At 35.7% G+C, this 15,914-nt stretch overlaps 1 protein-coding gene across 9 annotated transcripts in view; it reads right to left on the bottom strand.

Moving 5' to 3' along the window:
- LOC107499425 (integrator complex subunit 6-like) overlaps nucleotides 1-15,914 on the bottom strand; it is a 62,325-nt gene that overhangs the window by 20,807 nt on the left and 25,604 nt on the right. For all 9 annotated transcript variants that reach the window (XM_016123557.2, XM_016123564.2, XM_016123559.2 and 6 more), the window contains 5 exons: nucleotides 15,722-15,905; nucleotides 15,343-15,471; nucleotides 12,944-13,107; nucleotides 10,654-10,806; nucleotides 7,622-7,754 (listed from right to left, as the gene is read on the bottom strand). In XM_016123557.2, coding sequence (XP_015979043.2) covers nucleotides 7,622-7,754; nucleotides 10,654-10,806; nucleotides 12,944-13,107; nucleotides 15,343-15,471; nucleotides 15,722-15,905 — 763 coding nt within the window. The remainder of the gene's footprint in view (nucleotides 1-7,621; nucleotides 7,755-10,653; nucleotides 10,807-12,943; nucleotides 13,108-15,342; nucleotides 15,472-15,721; nucleotides 15,906-15,914) is intronic.

Here is a 15,914-nt window from a genome sequence, read left to right as displayed (position 1 = left end):
TAGGTTTTCAACTTCTTGTTCTCCCTCTTGTCTTTCAGGTACCCCTATGACACTGATGTTTTTTACTTTTAATTTTGTTCCATAGGCTCCTTAAATTGTTATTATAGTCTTGACTTCTTTTTTTTCTCACCATTCTGATTGAATGCCCTTGGCTTCCCCATTCTCCATATCGATGGTTCAATCCTCTTATTTATCCACTTTGTTGATCCTCTCTAATGTACTCTTCATCTTAGATAATGTATTCTTCATCTTTGACTGGTTCCCTTTTATAATTTCCATTTCCATTTTTATGTTTTTATCTCTTTATTGAAGTTCTCACTGAATCCACCTACACTTCCCTTAATTTCATTGAGCATCTTTATAACCAGTGTTTTGAACTCTGCATCTGTGAGATTGCTTGACTGTATTATTCCTGGATCTCTGTTCTGTTCTGTTCTTTCATATGGTTTCTGCTTCTTTGTCTTCCCATTTTGGCTGCCTTTCTGTGTCTATTTCTATGTGCTAGGCAGAGCTCCTAAATCTCCCAGTCTTATTAGCGTGGCTTTGTGTGGTAGGTGTCCAGTGACACAGTCCCGAGAGGGGTTCAGCTGCAAGACAAGTTTATCCCCAGCCTGTGCTCTGCTGGGGGCCACCTGCTAAGATTCAGCAAGCAATCCATGGATGCTGTGCTTATAGTTGCTTCAAGAAACCACACCAGAAAACAAGGCCAGCTTCTACCAGTGTGAGTCTCGGAGTTGCTCAGCAAGTGGCATAGTACTTGCTGAGGACACAACTGGATGTGGCTTAGGTAGGGCCAGAGTTGGGGGAGGTGGAGTTTCAGGGAATCCTCTGGGCCAAGCGACCTTTTATCCAGTTTTATGAAGTCTCAGTTATGGCGGCACTACATCCACACACTGGGAGGGGAAAGGGCTCAATAGATGAAGAATGGCTACCGCCAGCACTTCTGCCTAGGAGAAAGCCTGGCTTACGGCCCTCACTCCGACAACTCAGGGTTCCCCCTGTAAGTACCTGGTGTCTCCTATGCAGTTCACCCAATGCTAGTGCTCAGAGAGAGCAAGTCCATCACTAAGAAAGTTCAGTCACAGACACGGACCCTTTAAGAGGCATCTGCAGCTGCCAGCTAGTGCTGGGACTGGGCAGTTTTGCATCTTTGCTCCCTCCTACCTCTTACCATTGCAGGGCGATTTCTTATTTCTTTCCCTAGTTGTAAGGCTTCTTTTCATCCAAACCCCAGACAACTCTGCTTGCTGTTTGCTCCATGTTTCCATCACAACTTTGATGGGGTTGCAAGAGCAGATGAACAAAGCCTCTATCATCTACGCCATTTTGTCTGGTCAACAACTTGCCCTTTTACTAAATGTTTTGCCTACTAAAACTGTAAAACCATCCTATATCTTTACATCTTCAGTATGAAATGATGCCTTCAAGAGCTACTAAGAGAACATAGTCATTAATAATGATGATAGTAATAATAATGCTACTAGCATTATGGAGCACTTACTATTTGCCAGGTGACTTCTGTGCAATTAACTGTAGTCATTTAATCTCAACTAAATCCCTTTGAGGTAGGTACTATCATTATTCCCATTTTACAAATGAAATAACTGAGGCACAGAGAGGTTAAGTGTCTTATCCAAGGTCACAAGGTTAGGAAACAGCAGAGCAAGGATTCATACTAGGACAGTTACGCTCTACAGTCCATACTCTTTAGCACTATGGAAGCTACATAACTCAGAAAGTGAAGTAATAGTGGAAATGTTAAGAGTGACTATTTCAGAATCTCAGCATGAAACTCAAGTTTGGGATTCAGGGGCACAAGAACCTCCAGACTCAAAGGGTATTAAAAAACCCTTTGTTCCTTAGAAGACACAGGTTATAAACCAGTCTGGAAATAGGTATTTGAAGTCAAAGTGCAGAATAAGTCAAGGATGGGATGGACCTGAAATGAATGTGTGGAGTTAGGGAAGGAGAAGGAATCAAAGATGCCTCTGGGGTTCCTGGTTTGAGATGTCTGTAAAGGGATGGTGATGGTCTAGGCAGAGTTAGATTCTTAGTGTTGTAGGTTAAAGGGGACCAGAAACAAATGCCACATATGTCTCTCTGGTGACATAGATGTTTCAGAGAGAAGGGAAACTTGGCATTTAAGGAATAGAGTGATACAGACTCAGAGGTGACCAGTAAGGCAGTGTCAGAATTTTACCTTACATAGTACTAGGGATTCTAGGAGCATGGTAACTTAGGTACAGAAGGTTTTAGGCAAAGGAAAAACTGAATGCTTTTTCTTAACCATTATGTCATGTCCACATTACATCATATCCATTATGTCATGACCTACATGACCTGCAAGACCAGAAAAGGCCAGGTTTAGAGAGTGGGAATTAGTACTGTAAAGTTCTATACATCTCAATTTGTAATGGGGGACCAACTACTCTAGTTAGGGGCATTTTCCAATGACAATTTGGAAGGCAGGCTGAGTTTATACCAAAGATGACATACTGACATTCAGCCCATACTAGTTCTAGAAAACTTTTCCACTGTCCTACGGTAATGAGGCCACCTCAACCCCTATGATGTCTATGGAGATCATGTGGGGAAGAGTAATGAGGGAGTTCTACCTCTTCCAGACAGGGAGTTATCATTCTAGTGAGGATCCAGAACTTCTATCCCTGCACAGCAACAGAGGACAAGGGGGGAACATGGACTTCTACCCGACCTGGTACTAATGAGGCAGTACCTCATTATATCTGCCAGAGCAGTGAGAGAGGAAGCAAGCTCAAACAGTAGGTTTATATAAGATCCGGAGACTCATAATACTGAAAATGTACAGGTTTCAATTGAAAATCACTCATCATAACAAGAACCACGAAGATCCCAAAACAAACTCAAAATGACAACCAAGAGATATCAACACTGAAATAAGAGAGATGTTAAAAATGTTCAATAAATTTTAAAGGATCCATCATACTTTTAAAAAATATTTCAACAAGCAATTATACACAGGCTTGAAACAAAGGAAAAAGTAGAAAGCCTCAGCAAGGAAATAGAAAGTGAGAAGTAGAAGACATAAAGAACCGAATGTAAATCTTAGAACTGAAAAATACAACAAGCAAAATAAAAAGCTTAATGGGTGGGCTCAAAAGCAGAATGGATGGGACAGAGGAAATAGTGAACTGGAAAACAGAATAATAGAAACCACCTAATCTGAATAACAGAAAATAGATCCCCCCAAATGACCAGATACAAGATTTGCAAATTTTCCCCATTACGTTAGTTGCCTTTTCAGTCTGTTGACTGCGTACTTTGATGTACAAAAGTTTTTAAGTTTGAAGTAGTCCCATGTGTTTATTTTTGCTTCTGTTGTCTGCACTTTCGGTGTCATATTTCTATTTTTATTTCTTACAACTGTATGTGAATCTATAATAATTTCAAAATAAAAAGTGTACTTAAAGTAGAAAAATACTATTCATACTCTATAATTATCTAGTCTAATCCTTCACTATATAGTTGTGAAAAATTATGTTCATAAAGGTATATTTAAGAAAAAGGGGTAAATAAATCCACAACATACAGGTACTTTTTCTTGGTAGTCTTATTAATCTCAAAGACATAGCTTATATTTTATATCAGTGACAATCACCTTTTGGAGGATATTTCTAGATTAGACTAAGAAATAAAGTAGATAGGTTATACAGAACAATTGTGCTGATATATTTCTGATGACTCATTCTTAACTTTAAATGCAACATTTAAAAGTATTGCTTTCTTGGTACATTTAATACATATAATGTAAATAACACTAAAAAACTTATACTTTTAATGACTATATTAGAACTCAGTATGATGTATATAGTCCCATTTGTTTTTCTTATGTTTCCCTTGCCCAAAAAGATATTTCAAAAAAAAAATGACTAAGAGCAAGGTCAAGGAGTTTGCTGCCTATTTTCTTCTAGTATTTTTTTGGTCTTACATTTAAGTCCTTAATCCATTTAAATTTATTCTTGTATATAGTGTAAGAAAGTGTTTGAGTTTCATTTATTTTGCATTTATCTGTCTAGTTTTCCCAACACCATTTATTTTAAAAACTGTCTTTACCCCACAACATATTCTTACCAACTTTGTCATAGATTAATTGACCATATATGCATGAGTTTATTTCTGGGCTTTCTATTCTGTTCCATTGATCTATGTGTCTGTTTTTATGCTAGTGCCATGCTGTTTTGATTACTATAGCCTTGCAGTATAGTTTGATATTAAGCAGCGTAATACCTCCAACTTTGTTCTTTCTCAGGATTGCTGTGGCTATTCTGGGTCTTTTGTGGTTCCATGTAAATTTTATGATTATTTGTTCTAGCTCTCTGAAAAATGCAATTGGTATTTTATAGGGATTACACTGAATCTATATATTGTTTTGGGTATTATGGCCATTTTAATGATGTTAATTCTTCCTATCCATGAGCATACATATGCTTCCATTTATTTGTATCTTCTTCAGTTTCCTTCTTCAATGTTTTATAATTTTCCAAGTACAGGTATTTTAATTCTTTGGTTACATTTGTTCCTAGGTATTTCATTTTTTTTGATGCAATTGTAAATGGAATTATTTTTAAATTTCTTTCTGATTGTTGGCTATTGGTGTATAAAAATGCAACCGATATCTGAATATTAATTTATATCCTGCTACTATACTGAATATATTTTTCAGTTCTAATAGTTTTTTGGTGGAATCCTTAGTGTTCTCTAAATGTAAGACCTGAAACCATAAAACTTCTAGAAGAAAATATAGGCAGTAAACTCTTTGATATTGCTCTCAGTAATATTTTTGGAATATATCTCTGTGGGCAAGGGAAACAAAAGAAAGACTAAACAAATAGCACTTCATCAAACTAAAAAGTTTTTGCACAGCAAAGAAAACCATCAACGAAATGAAAAGACAGCCTACCAAATGAAAGGCAATATACACGACAAAGGATTAATACCCAAAATTTATAAAGAACTCATATAACTTAACACTAAAAAACCCCCAAACAATCCAATTAAAAAATAGGCAGAACACCTGAATACACATTTCTCCAAAGAGGACATACAGGTAGCCAATATACTTGTGAAAAGGTGCTCAACATCGCTAATCATCAGAGAAATGCAGATTAAAACTACAACGAGATAGACAAAAGACAACCTACTGATTAGGAGATGTTCACAAAGGACACATCTAATAAGGGGTTAACATCCAAAATATATAAAGTACTAATATAACTCAACAATGACAAAAAACAAACAATCCAATTAAAAAATAGGCAGAAGATCTGAACAGATACTTCTCCAAAGAGGAAGTACAGATGGCCAATAGACATATGAAAAGATGCTCAAGGTCACTAATTTGCATCAAAAAATGCAAATTAAAACCACAATGAGGTATCACCTCACACCTGTCAAAATGGCTACCATCAATAATTCAACAAACAATAAGTGTTGGTGAGGATGTGAAGAAAAGGGAACTCTCATGCACTGTTGGTAAGATTGCAAATTGGTACAGCCACCGTGGAAAACAGTCTAGAGGTTTCTCAAAAAATTAAAAATGGATATACCTTTTAACCAAGCAATTGCACTTCTGGGTAATTATCCAAAGAAAACCAAAACAATAATTCGTAAAGATCTATGCACCCCTATATTCATGGCAGCACAATTTACAATAGCCAAGATATGGAAGCAACCTACATGCCCATCAACAAACGATTGGATAAAGAAGTTATGGTTCATATATACAATGGAATATTACTCAGCCACTAAAAAAAATGAAATCCTACATTTGCAACATGTATGGTCCTAGGGTTATTATTCTGAGTTAAATAAGTCAGACAGAGAAAGATAAATACCGTTTGATTTCACTTACATGTGAAACTTAGAAACAAAAAGAACAATCTAATCAAAAACAAATCACCAAATATAGAGGACAATCTGGTGATGGCCAGAGGGGAGGGGGATTGAGGGACTGGTAGAATGGAGTGAAGGGTTAAAGAAGAAAAAATTAGTAGTTGATAGATGGTCATGGGGATGTGCAGCATGGCATAGAGAATGCAGTTAGCATTAATGTAATGGCTACATGGAGAGCCAGAGAAGAGAAAGAGCAATTATGGGGATCATTTTATAAACTATACAAATGTCTAACAAATATAGTATATATTTAAAACTAATAATAAAATAATTTTTTTAAAAAACAAAAAAATAGAATTACTTTATGACCCAGCAATTTCACTTCTGGGTGTTCAAAGAAACCCAAAATACTAATTCAAAAAAATATATACATCCCTATGTTCGTTGCAGCATTATTGACAATAGCCAAGACATAGAATCAAAAGTGTCCGTTGATAGATGATTGGACAAAGAAAGAGTGGTACATATACATAATGGAATATTACTTGGCCATAAAAAGAATGAAATCTTAATGTTTGCAACAATATGGATGGACCTAAAGGGTATTATGCTAAGTGAAATAAGTCAGACAGAGAAAGACAAATACCATATGATTTCACTTATATGTGGAATCTAAAAATCAAAATAAATGAACAAACAAAGCAGAAATAGACTCACAGATACAAAAAACAAGCTGATAGTTGCCAGATGGGAGGGAGTTTAGGGGATTGGGTGAAAAAGTTGAAGGGATCAAGAAGTGCAAATTGGCAGTTATGAAATACTTATGGGGACATAAAGGATAGCATAGGAATATAGTCAATATTATTATAATAACTATGTGTGGTACCAGGTACTAGACTTACCTGGTGGATCACTTTATAAGTTAAATAAATGTCTGCCCACACCATGCTGTAACTTGAAACTAATATAATATTGAATGTCAACTATAATTTAAAAAGTAAATATTAAAATTAAAAAAAAAACTCTGTAAAGGTTTTTTTTTCTTTTTTCTTTTTTCTTTTTGGCAAAAATTAAGCTACCAAATAAAAATGTTCACAACTTTACAACTAGAAGGATAACATATGGTATTCTATTTCTCATTTAAAGAGAAAAAATCTTTATACACATTTTCCGTGCTATCTGAGCAATGGCTTCTGGAGTTGTTCCCTTTAGAATTTTGCCATGGAAAACACAGTTTCTACAACTACAGCTATTGCAGAATTTACTCTTGCATCTATTACCTTTACTTGCTACTCTGCCTAAAACAGATGTCTCAAGATCATTGAATATTCTCTAGTGGAGGAATAAGTGTGAGCCAAAACCCCCATAGAAGCCCTATTTTCTGGAGAAAATCATCAGAATTTTGTAGCATTAATCCCAATCAATGGTACTTTTGATCCAAACAAGTCTATAAAAAAGCCAAGTGCATTCGAAACTGAAGGGTTGGGGAAGAGAGGTGGCAGCAATGGAACTTGTAACCTAAAGAACAGCATAGGAATCTCATATCAGAGGTGAAGTGTCTCTTCTATTTGATGTAAAAACAACAAGAAGAAAACAAAACAGTAAATTCTATCTTTCCAAATCAGTGTTTAGACTTTTATATATTCTGATATCGATTACTCTTTGGCTACATTTAAAGTGCCTAGTGCATCATGTTTTTGTTGTTGTTGTTCTATCTTAAAGATGATTAAATAGCACATACTTTACGTACCTAAAAGAGGGAGTAAAACTGGGTAGTTATATGGCATCACAAAGAGGTTTACACAAGTTAAAGTCGTGCTGGCTTTTAAATAACCAAATGGATATCCAAGTTCATTGTATTTTCCACTGCTAGTAACAAACACCTGTGAAGAATATGAAGTAATAAACAGTTATGACAATATGGATTTTATGTAAAACCAAACTCACAGCAACATTCCATAGGCACATCTATAGCATTATTTAATTGTAATTTAAGATGGGAATAATGCTTTCAGCCTATTGTTATGTAAAATATATCACACTAAATAAGAATATTCAGATTGTAGTTCTTTTATAAATTATATTAAGAAACGAAACTGTACTATGCGATAACCATTCAGAGACCACAGGCTACATCAGTGATATACAAATATTTACTTGGTTAGCACAAGTAATATCAGCCGTTAAAACAAATCGATTTCTCAAAAGACAAGTGACCATGGTAAATAAAGACTTTTAGGAAAATGGGACATGGCTCAATCCTAAAGCATGCAGTAACAAAAACAAAGCCCATTTAAAGGATCCTGCTAACACTCTTCATGTGTACTACTATTAAATCTTGCTCTACTTCCTTTTGATACCCTATTCCCCTATCCACTTATTCAATTGTCGTCTAATAAGTATTTACTGGATAGCCTATTATAAGCCGAGCACTGGTGCTAATTATTTTCAGGCAGCAAAGAGATGCTTTAGATTATTCTGGAAGGCATATATCTTGTAAATTATGCTGATAGAGCAAACATTCAATAACAAAACATTAATCTTTATTCCTTATCAATATTCCTGATTTGATATATATTATATTGTCAGGTCTCATACTGGAGTCCTCGAGCTACCATGTTTTCTCTGTATTTCATGAGTCCTTCGATGGGATCATTTAAAACAAAAGTCAAACAAACCCTGATAGTGAACAGAATCCATTTACTTTGTTAATTCTTGGTACCAGCAATATCATCTATCAGTCACTAAATTCTTGCTATATTTAGTTATAGCTAAGAATAAATCTTTCTTATGTAATTTACGACTCCACAAAACAATGAGTTGTGCTAAAACATGACTTATCTACTAGATTTAATGTCTTAATTTGAACCTTAACAGAAGCAGATAACTAATGAAACATATTAGATTTCCCATTTCCTAAGTGTGTATGATAGAAGAGTGGGGGAAATCATCATAAAGGATAAAAAAAAGTTACACACAGTCAACAAGGGTCAGGACTATGATTTCCATGAAAGGAAAAGCACTGGTTCTGTTCCTCTCTTACTCCCTTCCCCTTTCTTTCTTCCTTCTCTTCCACTATTCCTTCTTTCCTATAAGTCTCTTGAGTTTTTCTAAATTCCTCATCACCTGCAGATTCATAGAATTTAAGGGTCCAAAGCAATCATTAGAGACCATCTACTCTGGAAAAAGTTAGTGTCTGGTTCAAGACCACATAGTTGGTGGCAGAGCTACAGTTAGAATCCAGTCTCCATTATGATTTTGCCAAATTTCCTGACTCCTGGTTCATCTTATTCTTTTGCACTCCCACTAATTCGCTGTATTAAAACTACTCTAAACCAAAGTAACAGAAGGTACAGGAGAAAGACATTTTTGAGGAAAGGTGTAGGGAGCAAGATCAGGATAACTTATGTTTCTTTGGAGATTTACAAGGAATGTGCTATGTAGTAAAGAAGGTTTATTTTAGGGAAAAAAGTATAATTTGTAATTCTATTTGCTTTTAGTGCAAAAATTTTTCAGCCCATAAATTTAAACCTCCTATCTTGACTTTAAGTTATCATTCTATTACCCATATCTCTACATTTCTAGCACATTTGGTTGTATTTTATTGAAATATAAACATACAATGAAAAAAGTACGTGAATTATAAGTATATAGCTCAAAAGAATATCACAAAGTGAATGCACATGAGTAACCAGCACCCAGATCAAGAAACAGAACATGAACAGAAAACCCCTTACGTTCTTCTGTGGTCACTACTCTGCACCTAAGAGAAACTACTATCCTAACTTCTAACAGAGTAGGTCAGTTTTACCTCTTTTAAATGTATATAGAGTAAAATCATATGATATGCGATCTTTTATGTCTGCTTCTCTCATTCAATATTATATTTACAAGATTTTTCTCTTTATCACACTTTCAATTTCTTATTTTAAGCCTGTTCATTTTTTTCTACCAGTTTTTAGCATCTTTGAAAAATTCAAGTAGCTTAAAGACAACTAGTAGCAATCATCTCACATTTTAGGATAAAACAGATGACAGTCTCAAAGTGTTCTTCGCATAAATAGAAGCTAAAAATTACTGATTGCTATATGGTACTATAGTTTGGAAGAAGAACAAACATCCAAATAGCATAGGACTTCCTTATTACATCCAAATAAAAAAGCTGTGACTGCCACGTCTAGATTTTTATATATTAAAATCTAAAGGTGAGTCTAGTAACAAGTCAGCAAATCTTTCTGGCTGAAGGATCACACTTGGAAGAACCAGTGGTTATGCATTTGCTTTGTCCAAGTAAAATCCACACTATAGACAACAATGTGCTTGGTGCTACAAGAAGAGTTTGATTACTAATACAGAAAGTAGTTTCAGGGCTTATGGCTTTTTGTCAAAAATATTTTGTACTTCCAATCTGTCAAGTTCACACTAAAGGCTGAGAACCTTGTTTCAGCTGCAGATGCCATAGCTGAATAGAACTGAATCCCTTAAGTTAGGAATTCTTAACCTGGGGTCCCTGGATAGGCCTCAGAGGAATCCTCCAAATCCTCAAATATATAGGTTTCATCAGATTTGAGTACCTTAAATGGTAAGGTACAGTAGGCTAATTTCACACATATCAGTGTGAAATTATTTGCTTGGCTTTGTTGTTTATTTGATAGCATTTTTGAGAAACATTATTAACAGACTCAGCCTAATTATTCCCAGATTAACCTCTGAAACTTCTTAAAACAACTTCCAGATCCCAGGATGGTTACAGATATTTGTCTAACAGGTAAGGAAAAGTACCTGCCAGCAGGTATGGGGAGACTTTCGTTCCAGGATGTACTGAGTTAAGGGTGAAGGTTCAAGTTCGTATTTGTCAAAGGGAAGTTTGTCTATTACCATTGGTTCACAGTCCACACAGGAGAACCTTACAACAGGATGAGATGTTCGTGGAGGCTAAAAAACAAGAGGGGAAAATATGGTTTGTTACCAACCGAGCTTACATTTCTAACAATTCCGCAATCCTATTTATGTTTTTATAAACCATCACCGAGAATCAGACTAGTGTTTCAAGAAACAGTGCTTCTGATCTCTCGGCATCACCAATGGCTTTGATGTGGGGAGGGCACTCAGTTTCTTTACATCTACCATCTACTTGGCAATAGGAAGAGGAAAGGTAATAATACTCATAACTACAACTTAGTGAAGTAAAAAATAAAACTGCTTTGAATACATTTAAGAAGTCATTACAATGAGTAGGATGAACCTTGGATTTCAGATATGCTTTGCCACCTCCAAGCATCACCCACCCTTCATTCCTTTGTACCATGAGGTTACAGATAGTCCAGACACTGCTGGGGAAGAAGAAATCTATGAAACTTTCTAACGAGGTAATGACAGAACTAGAGCCACTAACAAGCAAGATGAAAAACTGTGAAGAGTTTTTGACGAGCCAATCAAAACTCCAAAACTCAGTAGAATTTTTTCCAGGTGAATTTTTACAACATTTCTCACACCCACATGCTTGCCTTGAACAGCTAGAGCTGGGGATGCTTTTGACTGGGCTGCAAAGGCCTGTGTGCCTGGGGTGCCAGAACAGATTGACAGAGCAGCGATTTTATTAAGAGGTGTAGTTTGTTGGAATGGAGATCATCAGAGAGAGAAATAGTGGCAGCAAGGGCAATCTGTTGACATAAGTACCAGGGATAAAGATGAGACACGGCTCTGCCTATTCTTGATGAGAGATCCGTAGACTAATATGAATATGACAAAACATTTCCATTTCCTTTATAAAAAGAAATGGCCTTTATGACTTGCAAACCTACAAGATGTTTTAGAAGCTGAGAAAAATAGCCCTCAAATGTGTTTTTAAACCTAAAAGGCATGGTAACATGAACTATATGTGAGTTACTTTTACTTTCTTTATTCCAGTTATTTTTCTAATTTTAATTTTAATTTAATTAAACTAATAAACTATTTTAGGCTTATTAGATTTAAACCTATAAGAAAGCCATAAAGACATGAGTGAAGCCCTGTCACTGTCAATAATGAAGTAACTTTGTAATTAAAACATTCGCTCTAGGATTTGAAGGGGCCGAGAGAAACTGTGCACAGAAATTTGACAAGTGTGCCACCTTGGAGCCCTGAGGGAATGAGGAAAAGATCTACCCTCACCCACAGCAGGGTCTGAAATGGTTCTTCAGTTGTATATTCAGGACTTTCATGGCCATTCCTGAAAAAATGCAAGAGCCTAAAAATAGTAATCCAGGAAAAAATGCAGCTCATGTCAGAAATTTCTAAAACTTAGACTACTGATTAGCTGACCCAGGACATTGCTAAACTGAAGGAGTCATGATCTCTTTTGTGGACCTCTCCCTCTCTCCTGGGGGGTGGGAGGAAGATGAAAGGGAGAATGGGTTTCATGTGATTTCTCTAATTACTAGATATCACCCCTCCCCCCAAAAAGGCCAGTTCATCTGGAACTAGGAAGAACTACAATATCAAACCCTCTTCTACCAAATGCAGTGAACAAAAAGACAAGCTCATGCATAGAGATCATTTAAAAAATATTGCTTAATTATCCATCATTTAAAGGTACATTGCCAAGGAACACAAGTCTATTAATTGCAAAAATATGAAGAGTAGGTCCACAAAATCCCACTAGTTGTCTAATGACACCCTAGGAAGAAGTACAATGACCTCTGTTTTGATGTTTCTAGAACCTATTTATGCAAGGTGCAGAGTAAGTTTGAATTTCCTGAGGATGTACATGAAAATCAATGCCAGCACTTCTTAGATGTTGTTTATCATGTAAATCAAGCCAGCTGCTCTGAAATAAAAACCAAGTCACAGATTGTAACAGCATCAAAAATTACAATGTTTTAACATCCAAAGAGGGCAGTTCAAGTGATAAAGGCAACTGAAAAAAAGAATGCAGACTAGAAAGTTTTCTCTTGCTTTTAGGTACAAGCTAGACTTCCAGTAAGAGACAGAAGGAATGGCTTAAAAGCCTCAAAGTTATTTTCAAAGGCTCACTGTAATCAGCAAATTCAAAATCTAGAATGTTGTTTATCTTTTATATTATGATACTTACTAGAGAAGGTAAATTCTGATCTGGCCAAAAAGATTCTGGAATTGGCCAATGTCCAACAGGAACACCAGTTTTAGAGTTAGGTCGTACATAAATGAGCTTATGACAACTATGCCATGGTTGAGCAGCAAATGAATTACTTGGCCTAGATGAATCCATAAGTCCACCTAAAAGTTAAACAAAAGACAGACTAAGGCATGAATTGCTTTTTACAGCTGCGGATCTTGTACAATTTTTATTCAGCTAAAAGCAAAGTACAAAACAAAACCAAAACAGTGATTCATGAAAAATGGAAGAATAAAAGCAACTCTACTAAGATTACTGAATGTTCTCTCTTACAACTCTTTCATCTAATTCACCCCTTCTAATCCAACATCCCACCCATCCCATCCTTAATTATGACCACAATATGTAGACTATGGAAAACTATCATAAAATTAGATTTAAATTTTCTGATATTTGGACACATAAATTAAACACATCGAACCACTACAGTTATTTTTCAAAATTAGGCATTCCCTGGTATAGTTTTACATTTTTGGAATCTGACAAAATAGATCACATATTCCATTTAGATTTTCTTTCTATTCTCAATTAGATGACAAAAGTATTCTTTACTAAAGAGTTAGAACCGATAACCACGAAGGCAAAATAAAAACTGTTCAAATTCACTCAAAAACAGAAGCGATGCTGACAATATAATCTATGTGTATAGTTAGGAGAGGGAACACAAAGCAAATGTATCAAGTTGTTCGTGGACTAATTCATTATAGTTTCCCCATCACAATGAAAATTCCAGGGAAACTGAACACTGTATATGCTGCATAATGTATCCTAACTGCATTTTAATTATTTAGAATAGCATATTTTATTTGTCCCCCAAAAGGGGGCAAGGCAGAGTTACATAATGTTTAATGAGATCATTCATTAGTTTAAATTATATTTGTAAAATATGTTTTAATGATTCGAGGTTCATTTTTTCTAAATTATAGGTCATTTGATTTATTTATTAAATATTCTTTTAAACAAGTAAGTACTTTAGACTGGGAGATTTATTGGGGTCTATGGAGCTCTAGGGAATACACGTAATGGCCTCAGGAGAACAAGCGATGCCCCTGAAATCGAGCTCACAATTCTAGGGATGTGCATTTTTCTGAGGAGAAAGTTCTTGGCTTTCATTAGAATCTCAAAGGTTAACAACTCTGGAAAAAGGGGAAATGGAGCTATAAAGAAAATATGAGCTATTTACATGATACCAAATCCAATAAGTTTTCAGTACAAAAGTTCTCAGTTCATGTTAAGGTAATAAACACAAAATTACGGATTGAGCAGTCAATTGTTAGCAATATAATATGTCCTTTCTTTATGATTAACTTAATTTAAAATAGGCTGTGAGGCCTCAGTCTTCTATGGCAGGTGTTCTTAAAGTGGAGTCTAAGAAATCCCTGAAATTAAATATAAAATTGTGTGTATGGCCTATGTCCATTTTTAGAGGAAGAGAGATCTCTATTTTTCTGACAGTCTCTCAAAGGGTTCCAGGGAGTAAATAGCAAAAAGATCAGGAACCACAGAATTCACTGCTTCAAACAAGAACATGTGTCTTTCTGTGCCTGTGCACTTACCTCCTTTGCTTCTCTAGGCAGCTACCACGGATTATGGCTGCAGCAATTAAAATGTATGGATCAGATAAGACTGTGGTAATGATGGAGTCCAGGTACACACATGTGTTTATGTGTGTGAACTGAACAGGAATGAGGAGAACCAATAGCCTATAACAGTGCTCTGAGGGCCCTGTGATGCAAGTATGATTTGAGGGAGAAGTCCCTTCCTCTATACAAAAGTAGCTCTTCTTTCATCTATTTTAAGATGTTGAACTTTCAGTAAAACCTCATTTGAAGAGAAAAAGTTCTGCAGTTAAAAAGTGGAAAATACTTGTGTAGGATCTTACAGAGTGCTAGCAGTTCCTGCATAAACATTCACAATCACTTGCTGACAAGCAGGAACAAACACAAGCTTTCATAGAGATAGCCTGGGACAGCTGGCACTCACAAGACCAAAACCAGGTTGCTAATTAGGTAACACTCCATAGTGAATCTCCAGATATTTCATGAATAGAGAGGTGAATAAATCAGTGTCATCCTAAGACTGGGACCACGGAATATGAAATGGGTAGAGAAAAGAAAGAATTTTCTTAAGAAGATTTGACAATGAATTAAAATTTCTAGAATTTGGCCACCTGACACCTCTATATAAATGGTAGTGGTTTGGATGAGTGTTTGTAACCATTTGAATGCATGTGGACAGTGAAGACTGTGTCTGTTATGATTAGTTTAATATCTTCCCAATTGCAGATAATTCTCTTATATAACACCATAAGATAAAAATAAAGTTATCTACTATACCTTCTCCAATAGGAGGTGGATCTGGTCCCGTTTTCTCAAAGTTAATAACTACACCACTCTGAACTTTTTGAACTAGAGATTCTAAACACTGATTCAACATTCTTTGTGTTCTAACACAGTAGGAACGACCTATACCAAAGGGAAAACAAATAGTACGAATTTGATCAAATAAAATACCACATTAAAATACAAGCATTTGAAATCCTAAAATATAACTTGAAATAATTATAACTACATTGGCAGCAAACATCACACTAATAATAAGCTTAAGCAGCAGAATTAAAAGATTCTGAAGTAAAGACTGGATATGGCATTTAAAAAAGAACTATACCCTGCTGCCCTGAATTCTTCCTTTAGAAATATTAAATATTGCCAATACCTCCAGTGACTTCACACATTTGTGTGATGGCAGATTCATCAGTTGGTACACTCCCTAATTGCTCTGGTTCAGTAGAAGCCAATCCTGGCAAACGCAACACCAGAGCAAATAATCTTTGATCCCAACGAAAAGGTTCTTTGGTTAGTTCACTTCCAGGCAGAGGAGAATTCAAAGGAAGGTGAAGCTGATGAGG

This window comes from Rousettus aegyptiacus, unplaced genomic scaffold, assembly GCF_014176215.1.
Source record: "Rousettus aegyptiacus isolate mRouAeg1 unplaced genomic scaffold, mRouAeg1.p scaffold_m13_p_9, whole genome shotgun sequence".
Classification (NCBI taxonomy): domain Eukaryota; kingdom Metazoa; phylum Chordata; class Mammalia; order Chiroptera; family Pteropodidae; genus Rousettus; species Rousettus aegyptiacus.
The sequence above is the reverse complement of the archived record's forward strand: the minus strand, read 5'-3'. Positions and strand labels throughout refer to the sequence as shown.